The 15,974-nt window shown below is 39.7% G+C and overlaps 1 protein-coding gene across 1 annotated transcript in view; it reads left to right on the forward strand.

Annotated features, from left to right (window-relative positions):
• The window catches only part of kif21b (kinesin family member 21B), a 131,075-nt gene that overhangs the window by 97,940 nt on the left and 17,161 nt on the right, over window positions 1-15,974 (forward strand). The window contains 7 exon segments of the mRNA XM_048173471.1: window positions 6,603-6,739; window positions 8,045-8,094; window positions 8,096-8,226; window positions 8,323-8,487; window positions 8,663-8,780; window positions 12,035-12,205; window positions 14,090-14,289. Coding sequence (XP_048029428.1) covers window positions 6,603-6,739; window positions 8,045-8,094; window positions 8,096-8,226; window positions 8,323-8,487; window positions 8,663-8,780; window positions 12,035-12,205; window positions 14,090-14,289 — 972 coding nt within the window.

Consider the following 15,974-nt stretch of genomic DNA (forward strand, 5'->3'; position numbering starts at 1 on the left):
ATTATTTATTTATTTTAATTTATTTCCTTTCACTCTAAACTCTTAATTCCTCACTTATCGACTCAAATGAGCAAAAAATTAATCTGCATGGTGTGGAGAAATTGTGTGGTACTCATTATTGGAGCTTGCTAAGGCACCAACTCCCAACTGTGAACTGCTTTGCCTGGTGGGCAATAAAGAATGCAAAAGAAATCTTTGAAGGAAGGAGCCTGAGCATCATCTAGATGCTTCAAGGTGTCATAATTTGACCTGGTTAGCAAACACATAAGACACCTTAGCAACCACATAGCAATGCCCTGGAAACCACAGAGAACACCCTAACGTCATGCCGACGAGTTTCGCATGGGCAAACACCAATTACGTTTTCTTCAGATGAAAAAAATCTAGTTGCATATACAATTGAAACATGGTAATATGTAAATACATCTTCAGTAAAATGCTTTATCATTTAACTGAAGTTCACACAGACATAAGCTACACTGTAAACCCTAACGCTTAAAATAATTAATTGGTTTAAGTAGGACAAACTTAATCAAATTAGTTCAGTCGATTTAACTTTTATGAGTATTTAGCACTTTTTTTTTTCTTTCAAGTTCACAGAACTAATATATTTCAGTAAACTGAGCTGTTTCATTGTTTTGAGTTTTATGAACCTATTTCTTTCAATTTAGATGAACTTAAATTTAACTGAAACTGGGCTGGGATTTCTATTTCCTAGCATGCTTTGCCCATGGCACTCGAAAGAGAGAGTAAATGCTAAAATTAAGTGTTATATAATGTTTTTTGTGCAAGATTAATGTTAAGTGTGAGATTTAGTAGTGATTAATGTTTTTTATGTTAGAAGAATTTCTGTTAATGTGGGTTACCATCATGGTGACAAGTGGTGCATGCGATTTGGTTTGAGAGCAAGCGTGTTAAATGCTTTATATTGCTGCACTCATGGTATACTGCCATACTATGCTATTGTTAACATGTCAGCAAATTAGCAAGTTAGCATTTTCTGAGTTAGCTTGTTATAGCTAGCTAAGTTTACACTAATAAAGATGTTTGCATTGAGGTTACATGAAAATTTTAAGTTAAATGTATGAATTAGTGTACCCAAACATTTCAAGTTAAGAACAATTAAAATGTATGGGTACAAAATAAAAATCTGCCAGTTCTGCTTACTTTGAATTTATTAGCTTAAAAATTCTGATTGCCTCAAATTTTTCAAGTTTGAGGCAATCAAACCCATAAGAAGCCAACTTATTATGGGTTTACAGTGTACTAATGTTTTAAACCCCTCACACAATGTTAGTCTGGAACCCGATCACCATCAGTTCCTGTTTGCCGGACCTCCCTGGAGTCTTTTCCACTTTAGAGAGCACAAATGTGCCAACAGCAGCCTCTCTCGTTTCATCTGTCCTCAGAGGCCCGGGATGTCCCAGTTTCCTCTTTAATCAGCCATCCTCTTGTCACCTCTGTGCGACTGCGCCGGCACACTGGCTTTGACGGCTCCACCATCATTAGGACTTCACAGGCGCTGAGCCGGACAGAGGCTGATCTCAGCCCACGGGAGACCAATTTCCCTTCATCCCAAACTCCAGCTTCATTTCCGTCTCGCTCGGCCGGCAGGAAAGAGCGTTCCGAGACTGGGCTGGTTGGGAACGCTGTCAGCCTGAAGGGGAAAAGCCTCATTATTTTTTTAAGGGAGGGAAGGCTTGTTTAGCCCTGCCAGGTTGCCAATGTATGTGGGCTAATTGGCAGCCACAACTGGAGTTGCAATATTTTCTCGGCAGCAAAAACTGACGCCAAAAAAAAAAAAAGGTGATTTTTGAAAAGTAATGCCTACTTTTGTTTGATTTTGTTTTCCTTCTGACAGATTACTTCCACCTGTTTACTCTAAGAAATGACTTCTCCACTTTCCAGAAGGGGTCAGTACTGAGCTGAAAACGCCCCCATTGTTATGACTGACATAAAACATCCTCCGCTCTGCACAAGGGGGAGCATGGGAAAATAAGACCGAAATAAGACCAGAGATGAGAGCTCAACCCTGAAGTCATTTTACTTGTCTTGGTCCCTCAAGTACAAGTCCTTGAGACTTTAAGTTTTATTTTTGTTTCCTGAAGTTCGGGAGCAGTTTATAGACGAATCCTCTCCTCCATCAAAACAACGTGTGTTTAGCACATATCTCTTGCGATAGAAACCCTCATTCAGCCCGTGGCAGTGGTCCATCATAAATCTGACCAGAAATTCGGCTTGCCAGCTGTCAGTAAACGTTACATCCATTTGCAGTTGGCTCTGTGGTGCTTGTACGATGGATGTGGAGATTGCGGTTTTCAATTGCACACCAGCTTGCCTGTGCTATTGTTGGGGGAAAACAAAAAAAGCTAGTGGATACCATCCAAGACGAAACATTGTCCGCTCTCCGATGTGATATGAGCAACAATGACAGGTGTCGTGTGATGGTTCTGCCAAGTCCGTCAGCCATTAGACAGACCACAAAATGGTGACGTCTTAACACAAGTCCCAACATGAAACATCCTTTCCTGCCTCGCCTTTCTCTGGCTGCGGTCTCGGTGATTGACGGGTTGTAAGAACTTATGGGCGGTTTGACGGTGTTCGTACTGGTGAGGAAGAGATCTGAAGTGTCTTTTGGGAGCTGCTGGGAAACTCTGTTTCCTAATTGGGACCATCTCACTCACATACAGGCTGTCAAGAGGAAGAACTGCTGCCTGTCTCCACCAAAGAGTCTTTTAAACAATTTATGTGGATAAAAATAAATTTAAAAAGCCCCGTGTTGCTCTGCATCCTCAGACGTAATGGCTTCCTTTTCATCTCCGCCTTAGTGCGAGAGTTTCAGTAGATCATTTGCAAATTCCGTGCTGCATCAGCACACGTGTACAAGCGCCATGCACAAGTAATATCTGCTTCCTGTTCTTGTGCGTATCGACTGAATAATGGACTAGGCCAATAGGGGAAGGGGCATCAAAAGCCTCAGGATATGCGATAAAGGAAATTAACACAAGGACCCTTTCCACATATGACCTCCTGGCCAGTGGAACACCGTGGCACATAGAGTGGATGATTAAAACGAGGGCCCCCCAAAATGCAGGGTACAGATTTGCAATTAAGGATAGCAGTGGTGAGGACAGGGTGCCTTTTTGGACCCTGACATTTGATACATGTTTTTAAACACGCATATCAATGTGCCTTGCACTGACACTCCAAAATGTCATATATATCTGAGTCATAGTTAATAATATGCTACTTTTGCTTGGGGGAAATGGAAAACTGCCTAGCTGCTTAACATTGGCATCAGTCACAACCTTTGGGGTTTAGAGATAAACATTATACCTTCACTTGCAACACAACAGAGCCGATCATGCTTCTGCAGAACATATGGGCATTGAAGATGTCTTAAAATAGATCCACTTTCTGTGCCACCCTGCAAAGTCAGCAGTGACCAACCGAGCGACTTTGAAATGCGGATTTAAGCTTCTGAACCAAAGTCCACAACTCACAGAGGACTTGGTTGCAGTTTGCTTCAGTCAAGCAGGCTTCTCATTCAAGTGTACATTCGACTTGGCAGTCGGTGTGACATCGACGTCACATGTATCGGCTCCCCTGCTGCTTGGCAGTGGTACACTATAGTAGGACATAATTAACACCTGCTCGATATATGGAGTCTGTTCTATTGTTTTCACTGATGTTCGTCTGCCTGGCTGATGGCCATATCCTGGGTGACCCGTGGAGCCCAAATAGGAAGACGGAGTGGGGGACTGCACAAGGTTGCTGTAAAACACAGCTGGAGTCTGATAAATCAAATGAAATATCAGCACGTTGTCAATGAACTCCACGGAGAGCAACCGAAGGTTGAGGGTCTGAAGTGTGCAGGGTTCATCCACCGGATCTCACAAAGAGGTGGCCGTGAACAATCAAGTCTGCCTAGGACCCCAAAGCAGGCGTTTAATGAGAGTGGAAGCTGAAATATTAAGTGCACTTACTGCATGATATGAAGGCGCCGGCGTGAACACTTGCATTTTTTCCTGATAACTGTGGAAACAACTTAAAAATACTCTGGTCGAGGGCTACAGATAACAGTAATCTGAGAGTGTCAAAGAAATAAACCAAAATTCAGTGTATAGCCTACTAGCCTCACTGAGAAAGTATATCTATTAAAAAGCTTGAAATGTCAAGCGATTGTCAACCAATTCAAATGGAAAACAAATATTCTCAGGTTATGTAATCCGTATGAAACCTGCATATACACTACTGTGGAGATGACGAGTCAGCATCGTCAACTTCATCTCTGCAGCCGAAAACACAGAAAACATTATCAATAAGTAATTAAAATGTTTAGACCGTCACCTTGCTGTTCTTCCACGACACAATCATAATCATTACTTCTGCCATGACAAGCTTTATGTGTGCGTTTGAGCGCTGATTAGGCTATGTATTATATACAATGCTCAGCGTAAAAAGATATTTAAACAATATCTCAATGAACGCAAAAACAATTTCCAAAATGTTGACAAGACTAAGTTTTATATAACATCTGTTTAACTTATAACACGAAAGTAAGGTTAATAATATAACTTAGAGAAGAAAAATTTCAGTTTTACTCAAATTAGGGTGATGCAAAAATGAAGTACACCGCCACTGAAAGTCTCTGGAGCAAATCTAAATTTTAGACTACAAATGTCTAATTTAACAAGAATTCCACCACAGGTGAGTCTAATTATTCATTACACAGGTGTCCAGCAGACAGTTGACTATAAAAGGGTGTTAAAACCCCTTCCCATTTCATGCTGTCAGCAATGGCACCACATGGAAGAGAAATGTCACAAGACCTGAGATAGAAAATCATTTCTTTACACAAGAAAGGTGAAGGCCAAAGCTTTACTTATCAGTCAGAATACTGCAGCAAAAGTGGTACAAAAATTTAAAAAAGATGGAACTGCAACCATCTCACAGAGACGTCCAGGTCGTCCATGGAAGTTGACACCTCGACCGGACACCTCGAAGCGTCTTCTGTTGAGAAGGGGCGAAGAAAATCGGCATGCAAGTTCACTGCAGTTATCTAAAGAAGTAGAAAGCCAAACTGGGCTGACTATTTCCCTGTGACACAATACAGCGTACACTGCAGAGGAATGGCATGCATGGGTGCTGTTCACGAAAGAAGCAGGCACAAAAAAGCCTGTCTAGAGTTTGTCAGGGCCCATGCTGACAAAGATGAAGACTACTGGGACTCTATACTCTGGACTGATGAGACCGAGATAAATGTTTTTGGAACTGATGGCTTCAAAACTGTATGGCGTCGCAAAGGTGAGGAATACAAAGAAAAAGTGCATGGTGCCTACAGTGAAAGCATGGTGGTGGCAGTGTCCTTATGTGGGGCTGCATGAGTGCTGCTGGTGTCGAAGATCTGCATTTCATTGATGGCATCATGAATTCACACATGTACTGCTCTATACTGAAAGAGAAGATGCTACCATCACTCCATGCCCTTGGTCGTTGTGCACTTTTCCAACATGGCAGTGATCCTAAACACACGTCTAAGGCCACTGTTGGATTTCTGAAGAAGAACAGGGTGAAAGTGATTCAGTGGCTCCTGATCTGAACCCAATCGAACACCTATGGGGAATTCTGAAGAGACAAGTTGAGCATCCACTCTCCATCCAGCATCCAGTCTCTAAAAGAGGTCATTCTTGAAGAATGAGATAGATGTTGCAAAATGTCGCCAACTTGTTCATTCCATGCCTAGAAGACTTCGGTGCTGTCATTAAAAATCATGGAGGCCGTACAAAGTACTAGATGTAGTAGTTTTTGTTGTGGGGTGTACTCATTTTTGCATCACCCTAATTTGAGTAAAACTGACAAATGTGTAATCTAAGTTATATTATTAACCTTACTTTTATGTTATAAGTTAAACAAATGTTATGTTAAACTTAGTCTTGTGAACATTTTGGAAATTTTTTTGTGGTCATTGAGATATTGAAAAAGTACTAGTTGACTAGAAAAATCTTTAGTCGAAGGCAGCCCAAGTGCTATCATATTTTTTTAAGTTATGTTACATATGGTGGTAAATAGCCTAATTTAAATATCATTCTTTGTGTTTTTCAGTTGTTTTTGCAAGCTAACAGCTCGATGCAGTTGTTTAGCATACTGTTAGCACAGCATACTAGCTTAGCCCATACCCTAAGTCTCTTACCTTACATATAAACACAGCAGTCTTTACCGCTTTAAATCAGGCATTACCAACGGCACCACTGTGGGCTTCTAGGCGAACTTCGGCACTGATACTTTAGTGGCTCCACAAACCTGACAGTAACCTGTAATTATAATTGGGATTGGGATTTATCATATTGGGAGAACTTCTTCCTATTTCTATCTTTTCTTTCTCTTTCTGTTCTCCCTATCTCACTCAATTTGTTCAGTCTTTCTCACATCCACATCCACAAAAAAAGCTTTTGTCCATCCTTATGGAACAGATGGCACACATTTGTATATTTGAACACAAAAAAGCTTTGTTACATCCTCCTTTCCACCCACTCGCTTTGAGACTAACCTCACAGACTTCCTCACTTCACAACAGTGAAATGCTACGTGTCTTTGTGCAGGGGTGTGATCACTCCCACAGGTGGGCTGAAGGGGGGCAGGACGGCCCCTCTACAGTGTGTGGCAATGGCCGAGGGACACACCAAACCTGTGCTCTGCCTGGATGCCACTGACGAGCTGCTTTTCACCGGGTCCAAAGGTACAGTGTACACCGTTAAGGTCCATTCTCACAGTTATTTCACTCTGAGTCTGTAACAGGAAAACATAAACACCCTTGAGCATAAACACATGAGCCAATTCGAAATACATTTTCTCTTTGCTTCGAGGTCAACGTTTCTGCATGCTTTATTGGGCTTAGAAGGCTAACCGTGGGTAGCTTGATCTTGTGAATCTATAGATATTACTCACAGTACTGCATTTATTAATTTCTAAGCTGCCAGTGAAAGCATCATGAAACTGTAATCATAATTGGGTTGCCAAAACAAACAAATAATAATAAATAAATTGAAATGTTATACAATTTTGTAATATGTAATATTCCTCTAATAGGGGTTATGCACAACAATCTTCTGTAATGGGTAAAACAGGTTGCAACACTTTGTTCAGGTATTTATGTATGTGCTTCATTAAATATAGAGCAAAGATGAGTATAACTGATATTAATCACATATGCAGATTGATATCTAAAAGTTTTTTTATTTTTCTCTAACATTTAGATATTTAAATCAAATAAAATGCTAACAAGAAAAAGAACTAGCTAGGTTAGCCGATTACCTTAATAGTCCATAGTAATTCGGCGTTTCGTACTGCTGTTGCCACTTTCTCTGACAATCGGATGCAGTGACACCTCTTTTCATGTTTGATCATGTGACGTTCGGCATAAAGCCTATGTTTAACCTTCTGACAGTGGTGGATGTGTGCTTTAAGCCCAAAATGTAATTCAGTTTTTATGCATAGGCTAGATAAATTTCATCAATGTGATTGTCATCATCAGCATAGAAAGCATGTACTGTACAAATGCAGCCCGATTTTTCTAACCTTATTTAGCATATTCTATATGCTTACTTTGCGCATGTGACTTGACTGTTTTTGCAAGTAATTGGTCCAAATGGTGTCAAAACTGGCCCAGGACATTGTTTCACAGTCGAAAAATAAAACGAGTTGGCACAACAACAAACTACTCGAAGCTGCAACAATTAAAGGGTTAGTTACAGGGTTAGTTCACCCAAAAATGAACATTCTGTCATTAATTACTCACCCTCGTGTCGTTCCACACCCGTAAGACCTTCGTTCATCTTCGGGACACAAATTACGATATTTTTGATAAAATCCAGGAGCTTTCTGTCCCTCCAAAGACCGCAACACAACTACCACTTTCAAGGTCCGGAAAGGTAGTAAAGACATCGTTAAAATGAAAATGAATTGTGAATTATGCCTTTAAGGTTGCAGACGCCTGCCATAGTTCATCATAAACAATATGAATACATTTTTACCTGGTGTTCAGATCGAACCTGCAAGATGTGGAACCTGGTGACCGGACAGGAAATAGTCACCTCTGAGAGGACATCCTAACAACGTAGTGTCCGTCAAATACTGCAGCAACTCCAGCCTGGTCTTCACAGTTTCCACCTCGTATATCAAAGTATGGGACATTCGTGATTCTGCCAAGTGTGTCCGAACATTCACGTGAGTATCTTTTCAAGCGTCTGAAATGGGCAGCATCTGAATGCACCTAGTTTTAAGTTTAGTACGAAAATGTCCACTTTGCCTGTCCATCATCAGGTCATCGGGTCAGGTGGTCTCAGGTGATGCCTGTGCTGGTACAACCACCCGCACCATCACTACAGCCCAGGGCGAGTATCAGATCAACCAGATTGCCCTCAATCCCTCCGGATCGGTGCTCTATGCCGCTGCAGGCAACACTGTCCGCACTTGGGACCTCAACAGGTGCATACTTCCTTCCTTAGCCAAGTACAGGCAGAACTAGTATTAGCATTTATTCACGAATTAAAAACCCACCAGGCAAGTAGGCTGTACAGATTTCATCACCATGTGCATATTCTGTTCTTTTATTATAAATGTTGTGGTGTACAGTAGGCTGATTTTAAGATTTTGTGTGCAGAATGCAGGCCACTGGGAAGCTGACAGGACACATTGGGTCAGTCATGTGTCTTACAGTGGGTTATTCTGGAGGAGGCAAGGATCAGGTGATCACTGGATCCAAAGACCATTACGTGAAGGTTCGGTTTAACCATTTTAGTTTATTTCCCTTTTATTTATGTTTCTGTTTTTCATATTGTCTTCTTGTTGGTCGTGACATCAATTTTGTGTTGCGCAAAGTTTGCTGCTTCAGTATTTGTAGATTATTTTTTTCACATGTTTCTATGGTATATTGGAAAACGAAAAGTATTTTATTGCCAAAAGGTTCAATATATGCAAATAGTCAATATTTACAGTGTTGAACTTTCTTCTTCATAATTCGCTCTGACATCCTGGATATCGGCTTCTGGGCCAAATCCTGAATGATGGTGATCCATTCTTGCTTACTGGTGTTCGGAGTTGATCACAATTTGTGGGCTTCTGCTTGTCCACTCGCCTTTTGAGGACTGACACCAGGTTCTCTATGGGATTAAGATCCACAGAGGTGCCTGGTCACGGATACAAAATTTCAATGTAATGATCTCCGAGACACTTCGTTATCACTCTTGCTTTGTGACATGGTGCTCCATCATGCTGGAAAATGCACGGATAATCACCAAATTGCTCCTGGATTGTTGGGGGAAGTTGCTCTTGCAAGACGTTTTGATACCATTCTTTATTCCTGGCAGTGTTCCCAAACAGTCAGAAGGGGGCTTCATCAGAGAAAATAACTTTGCACCAGTCTTTCTGCTGTCCAATCCTTGTACTTCCTGCAGAATTTCTGTTCTGTTCTGTTCTTGATGTTCTCTTGGAGAGAAGTGGCTTCTTTGTTGCCCTTCTTGACACCAGGCCGTTGTCCTAAAGTCTTGGCCTCACTGTGCCTGTAGATGCACTTACACCCACCTTATGCCAATATTGAGCAGTTCTGCACTAGTGGTGACACGATTCTGTAGCAGACAGAATAACGTCTAGGGCTGCCCCTGACTAAAGATTTTTCTAGTCGGACTAGTAGTCGTTAATTTAAGGCGATTAGTTGACTAATCACATGTTTATATTAATTTAATTTCTTAAATATATACTGGGGGGGGTGGAGGGGTACTATACCATATTGAGGGTTTAACGTATATAGATGTAATATAGCCTATTCCGCGCTCAAGTGCAAGCATAAAACTTGCTGCAAAGCACCGGCAAAAGTAATGATTATGAATGTGTCAGGAAAAAAATAGCAAGGATGCATTTTAATTATTTATTAATAAAGAGTGTTTTCTGAGTCAGTGTCGGCTGCAAAGATGAAGTTGACAATGCTGACTCACCATCTCTGCAGTATAGATGTGCCTATAGAGAGAAATGCACCTTTCATATGAATTACATAATTAGTAGGGGTGTAACGATACGCTCAGGTCACGATACGGTACGTATCTCGATACAGAGTTCACGATACGATACGTATCACGATATTTTGAACAAAATGAAACTGAAATTCAAACAAGATTTATTAAAAAAACATGAACAAATTTCAATAATTTTCCTTGTTGTACATACAAGATCACATTTCAATAAAATAAATAAATATAAAATTTTAATAAAAACCTTCTGTATTCAAATTAACAGTTGAATAGGGCTGTCTGTCACTGAAAAAAAATGTTAAATTTAACATGAACTTATAATTATGAATAGGGGCCGTTCACATATCGCGTCTAAAAACGCGTGGAAGGCGCGGCCGCACCGCTTCTCCTTCTTTCCAAAGCGCTTGCGCTCCTGTGGCATCGGTCGTTGCTATGCAACCATGAACTGAGCTCTCCAAGAGGATCAGGATGTTTCTGCAAAGGATAAATGATTTCTAGCCCTTGCATTAGTTTTACTACGAGATATATTGATGGAGATAAGATATAAAAACCACCATGAACAGCTATGATCAGCTATGATAAGCTGTTCGGCTGAGCTTTTGATGTTTTGTTACGGAAAGGCCATAGCTGATCGGTTGATTCTTGTCACACGACCTGCGGTGCGCTTGCGGCATTCTGAGAAGTTGAGAATTGCATGCGCGTCGCGACCGCGTTGATCCCATTATGAGCGCGCCTGCCGCCCGGCTACATTTGAAAATAATAACTGACTTGCACGCGGAAAAGACGCAATATGTGAACGGCCCCTAACTTAAAGCAAAGCATCGCAAGCGTCTTTTGCTTTTCTGTGAGCACAGCTGTTGCTGTGCACTGCGGTGAAAGAAAGCCACGACTTTTCTCACGCGACCATGCAAGAGACTGACATGAGAAACGTTTAAACCTGCTTGCAAGATTTAATGTGTGCCCGAACTTACTGAACTAGAGAGCTGATTGAGACACACCATCTACGATAAATCGTTACACCCCTAATATTTATAGTAATTTAAAAATGTGGTAGCATTGGATCTGGACAGGAAGGATAACTCTGGGAGTTGGAAGGGGTGTGTCGCGATTCTGCCTTCTCACATCGCGATACAGGTTCGTGGACCTGCGTATCGCGATTTCGGTTTCATATCGCATATCGTTACAGCCCTAATAATTAGAGAGTATTTCTTTTCCATTTGAATTGGTTCATTTAAAAGTAGACATTTCAAGCTTTCTAAAGATATATTTCTCATGTCTGTGAGGCAAGTAGGCTATATGCCGAGTTTCGGTAAGACACGCTCCAGTTCAGGAAGGCTGAGACAGCAGAAAGCGCATCCTGTTTATTTTCTTTATTTTACAAAGGCACAATGTTTTCTTGTTATTGTGAGTTTATACAAATAAAAGTAGACCCTTTACAGTTCCGAATGATGTATTAATCTTATCTGTAGACCATGACCAAAACATTTTTTAGTTGTTTCCGCTGTTCAGAAAAAATGCAAGTCATCGCGCCGGCACCTTCCATGTCTTGCAGTAAGCACACTATACTTTAGCTTCCGCACTCCGCACAAACACTTGGACATGTGCCTTAATAATAATGTTGCGGGTGGAAACAGGACAATATAACTTTTTTTTGCGGGAAGCGGGACTGAAAAATCCGTCTCTACTGCACACACTCACATCCCAAATGTTCTAGTTCCAGTTACTATGTTATTAGAAACATACAGGTTTTTTTTTTTTTTTTAAATAAACATAATAAACAGGTTTAAAATTTGCATTTTGTATATGGGTGTGTGTAATCGACAATTGTGGAGCAAATTTGAACTTATCAAGTTATGTTTACCGTAGACCTTATTTCACTCATAAATTGAAAATCACGTAGGAAAATCTTGAAGAAAGTTGAGTTCTGGAATTTTCATTATGTTTTATAGCACAATGTCCAAAAGATGAAGGAAAATTTAATTTCTCAATTCATGACCCCTTTAATGCAGATATTTGACATTGCGGAGGGAGCCCAGGGCAACATTGGACCGGCTCATAACTTCGAGCCCCCTCATTACGATGGGATTGAATGTCTTGCTGTGCACGGTGACATACTGTTCAGCGGTTCCCGTGACAACGGCATTAAGAAATGGGATCTGGGACAGCAGGAGCTGATTCAGGTAAATATTAATAGACTACTATTACATGTATGCGCATTTTGGTCTTGTATTAATGTGTGATGTCATAATGTCACATGACATGAACCCCCCTCATAATATACACCCTGTTTATAATGTATTAACTATTTATGGTTGAATATATTAATTCCTGTGCTGTGTACAATCATCACACTGTAGCTCACAGTCAAAGGAAAGAGCCGGAGAGAAAGAGCAAAGAGCTGCTGGAGAATGTTTTTCCTTCTTTACCCATAATTACCAAAAGAAACTAAAATGAAATGTAGATTTAGTCTCAAAAATGTCAGTAAGATTTGAGTTAAATATTAATTTAAGGGGAAAAATGGCAAAGAACTGTGTGACTATTAAGCTGTAAGTGCTTTAAAGTGTATTAAAGTTAAGATGGGCTTTCATGACTGACAGCGACAAAATTACAATATCCAGTACTGAAAAATAATATATACACAGACAAATGATGTTTCAGAAGGTAATAATCCAGCGTTTACCTATTGTTCCTGTGTCAATAGATGTAGAATAGCTTCATTTATCACCGGAGGTTGACGTCATCGCGCGCTGACAGCTGAGGAAGCTCTTTTAATAATAAGTTTGATTTTAATGGTTTCTCCAGCTGATTATATTAGACAAGAACACATTCCAAAGTTTCCCATCATCCAGAGCTAAAAGGTCAAAAATAATGGAAGATTATTATAAGACGACATAAAAATGGGTTCGACAAAACGAGGCTCCTACCCGTCAAGATTATATGAATTATGTATTTCACAGGTGAGTTTCATTGTGTGTGTTGCATGTTAAAATTTTCATCACATTTCGAGAACAAATATGCCCAGGAAAAACAATGTGTTATGATGACTGAAGCTCTTTAAATTGTATTTACCTGTAAACGTTTCCAGTTTTTTGTCATTTTTTGGGCAAGTAGATGAAAGACTTCTTTATAGAAAGTGTTATCTTCATGTCAGTCTTTACTTTCTTTTCATTATGCAAATGTATGCAGCGCTCCCTTACTCTTATATTAAATGCACACGTACATCTGGGCTGAATCAGTCCACAGCTGTTACTGCACATCCATATCTTCTTTTTTCTTTTTTTTTTTTTAAATTGACTTTTTTTTATTTTATTGACTGACAGAATACGAAGATGCTTAAATCCCAGTGCGGTTAACAATGTGTATGTGTAAGCAGTGAGTTTATCTAAACACACACACTACTTTCTCGCTTGTGTTCTCTGATTGAACAACTGGGTAAATTTACCAAGATAAAGTGCTTTGGTTGCTCTCTTTTATGAGAATTTCTGTCCATTTCCCCAAAGGCCTGTTGGTGGATTCAGCTGGAATTTGGTGGTAAAAAAGCGAAATGCATCATAGCTATATATAGAGCTTCGTAATTCTCTTAACTCTTTTATAGCATCTGTATAATCCTTCTATAGTATCTGAATTTCAATTTATATTTCTATCTATTTTTATTACTCTGAGGCTTGTTTAAATTTTAATTTGGCTAGTTTATTGAACTCATTTGTAGTCTTATTATTAGTGGTGCTTGCTATCATTTTTACTTTTGCTGAGGTTAAACCCTGAACTGAAGAGTAAAAGAGGCCATATTATACCCCTTTTACAAGGGTTTTCAACAGGTTTTCAGGCTTAAATTTTCAAAAAAATTCAAGCCTGCAGCTCCTCTCTTCCCAGTCTTACCATAACTGTGAGTTTCAACACACTACTAACTAACTCAACCAGACTCCCCAAGACTACAATGGAGGCGTTTCAGGGAGTTCAGAAACTGTGACACTGATATAGAGAATAACTCCTGCTGGAGGGACTTTGTGCTTTTATAGTGGAGAGGAGATCTAAAAAATCAAATGTTACTTATTTCTCCACAGCAAATCCCAAATGCACACAAGGACTGGGTGTGTGCTCTGGCTTTTGTACCCGGGCGGCCCATGCTCCTCAGCGCCTGCAGGGCAGGCATGCTCAAGGTGTGGAACGTAGACAACTTCACGCCCATCGGAGAGATTAAGGGCCATGACAGCCCCATCAATGCCATCTGCACCAATTCCAAACAGATCTTTACTGCCTCCAGGTACGTATGTCATGCAGGAAGAAGTTAAATTAATTGTATATTTTGAATAATATTACTATACTATAATATTTTGAATAATATTTTTTTAAATGAAATTTAAGATTTTTTAAATATGAAACTGACCACCAGTAGGGGGCAGAATGTCACTGTCTTAATGAGGGAGTCACTGATTCATTTATTCAACCGATCCGTTAAAAAAAGCTGATTCATTTAGAAGTGAAGCAAGTGGATCATGAATGGATAAGGAACGTACAGAGCCCCGAAATGCAGGAAAAAAAATAGTAGACTAAATCGTGTTGATGATTTACTAATTCTTTCCCTCAATTTATAAATCATGCTCACGATTTACTAATTCGTTCCCTCGATTTATAAATCGTGTGCATGGTTTAGCAAATCGAGGTAACGAAATGGTAAATTGTGCGCACGATTTAGTAAACCAAGGGAACAAAATAGTAAATTGTGCGGCCAATTTAGCAAATCAAGGGAACGAAATAGTAAATTGTGCGCACGATTTAGTAAACCAAGGGAACAAAATAGTAAATTGTGCGGCCAATTTAGCAAATCAAGGGAACAAAATAGTAAATTGTGCGGCCAATTTAGCAAATCAAGGGAACGAAATAGTAAATTGTGCGCAGGATTTAGTAAACCAAGGGAACAAAATAGTAAATTGTGCGGCCAATTTAGCAAATCAAGGGAACGAAATGGTAAATTGTGCGCACGATTTAGTAAACCAAGGGAACAAAATAGTAAATTGTGCGGCCAATTTAGCAAATCAAGGGAACGAAATAGTAAATTGTGCGCACGATTTAGTAAACCAAGGGAACAAAATAGTAAATTGTGCACCCAATTTAGCAAATCAAGGGAACAAAATGGTAAATTGTGCGTACAATTTAGTAAATCAAGGGAACAAAATAGTAAATTGTGCGGCCAATTTAGCAAATCAAGGGAACGAAATAGTAAATTGTGCGCACGATTTAGTAAACCAAGGGAACAAAATAGTAAATTGTGCACCCAATTTAGCAAATCAAGGGAACAAAATGGTAAATTGTGCACCCAATTTAGCAAATCAAGGGAACAAAATAGTAAATTGTGTGCACGATTTAGTAAACCAAGGGAACAAAATAGTAAATTGTGCACCCAATTTAGCAAATCAAGGGAACAAAATGGTAAATTGTGCACCCGATTTAGCAAATCAAGGGAACAAAATAGTAAATTGTGCACCCAATTTAGCAAATCAAGGGAACAAAATGGTAAATTGTGCACCCAATTTAGCAAATCAAGGGAACAAAATGGTAAATTGTGCGTACGATTTAGTAAATCAAGGGAACAAAATAGTAAATTGTGCGGCCAATTTAGCAAATCAAGGGAACGAAATAGTAAATTGTGCGCACGATTTAGTAAACCAAGGGAACAAAATAGTAAATTGTGCACCCAATTTAGCAAATCAAGGGAACGAAATGGTAAATTGTGCGCACAATTTAGTAAACCAAGGGAACAAAATAGTAAATTGTGCACCCAATTTAGCAAATCAAGGGAACAAAATAGTAAATTGTGCGCACGATTTAGTAAACCAAGGGAACAAAATAGTAAATTGTGCACCCAATTTAGCAAATCAAGGGAACGAAATAGTAAATAGTGCGCACGATTTAGTAAACCAAGGGAACAAAATAGTAAATTGTGCACCC

The sequence above is a fragment of the Megalobrama amblycephala genome, linkage group LG21 (genome assembly GCF_018812025.1).
Source record: "Megalobrama amblycephala isolate DHTTF-2021 linkage group LG21, ASM1881202v1, whole genome shotgun sequence".
In the NCBI taxonomy this organism is placed as follows: domain Eukaryota; kingdom Metazoa; phylum Chordata; class Actinopteri; order Cypriniformes; family Xenocyprididae; genus Megalobrama; species Megalobrama amblycephala.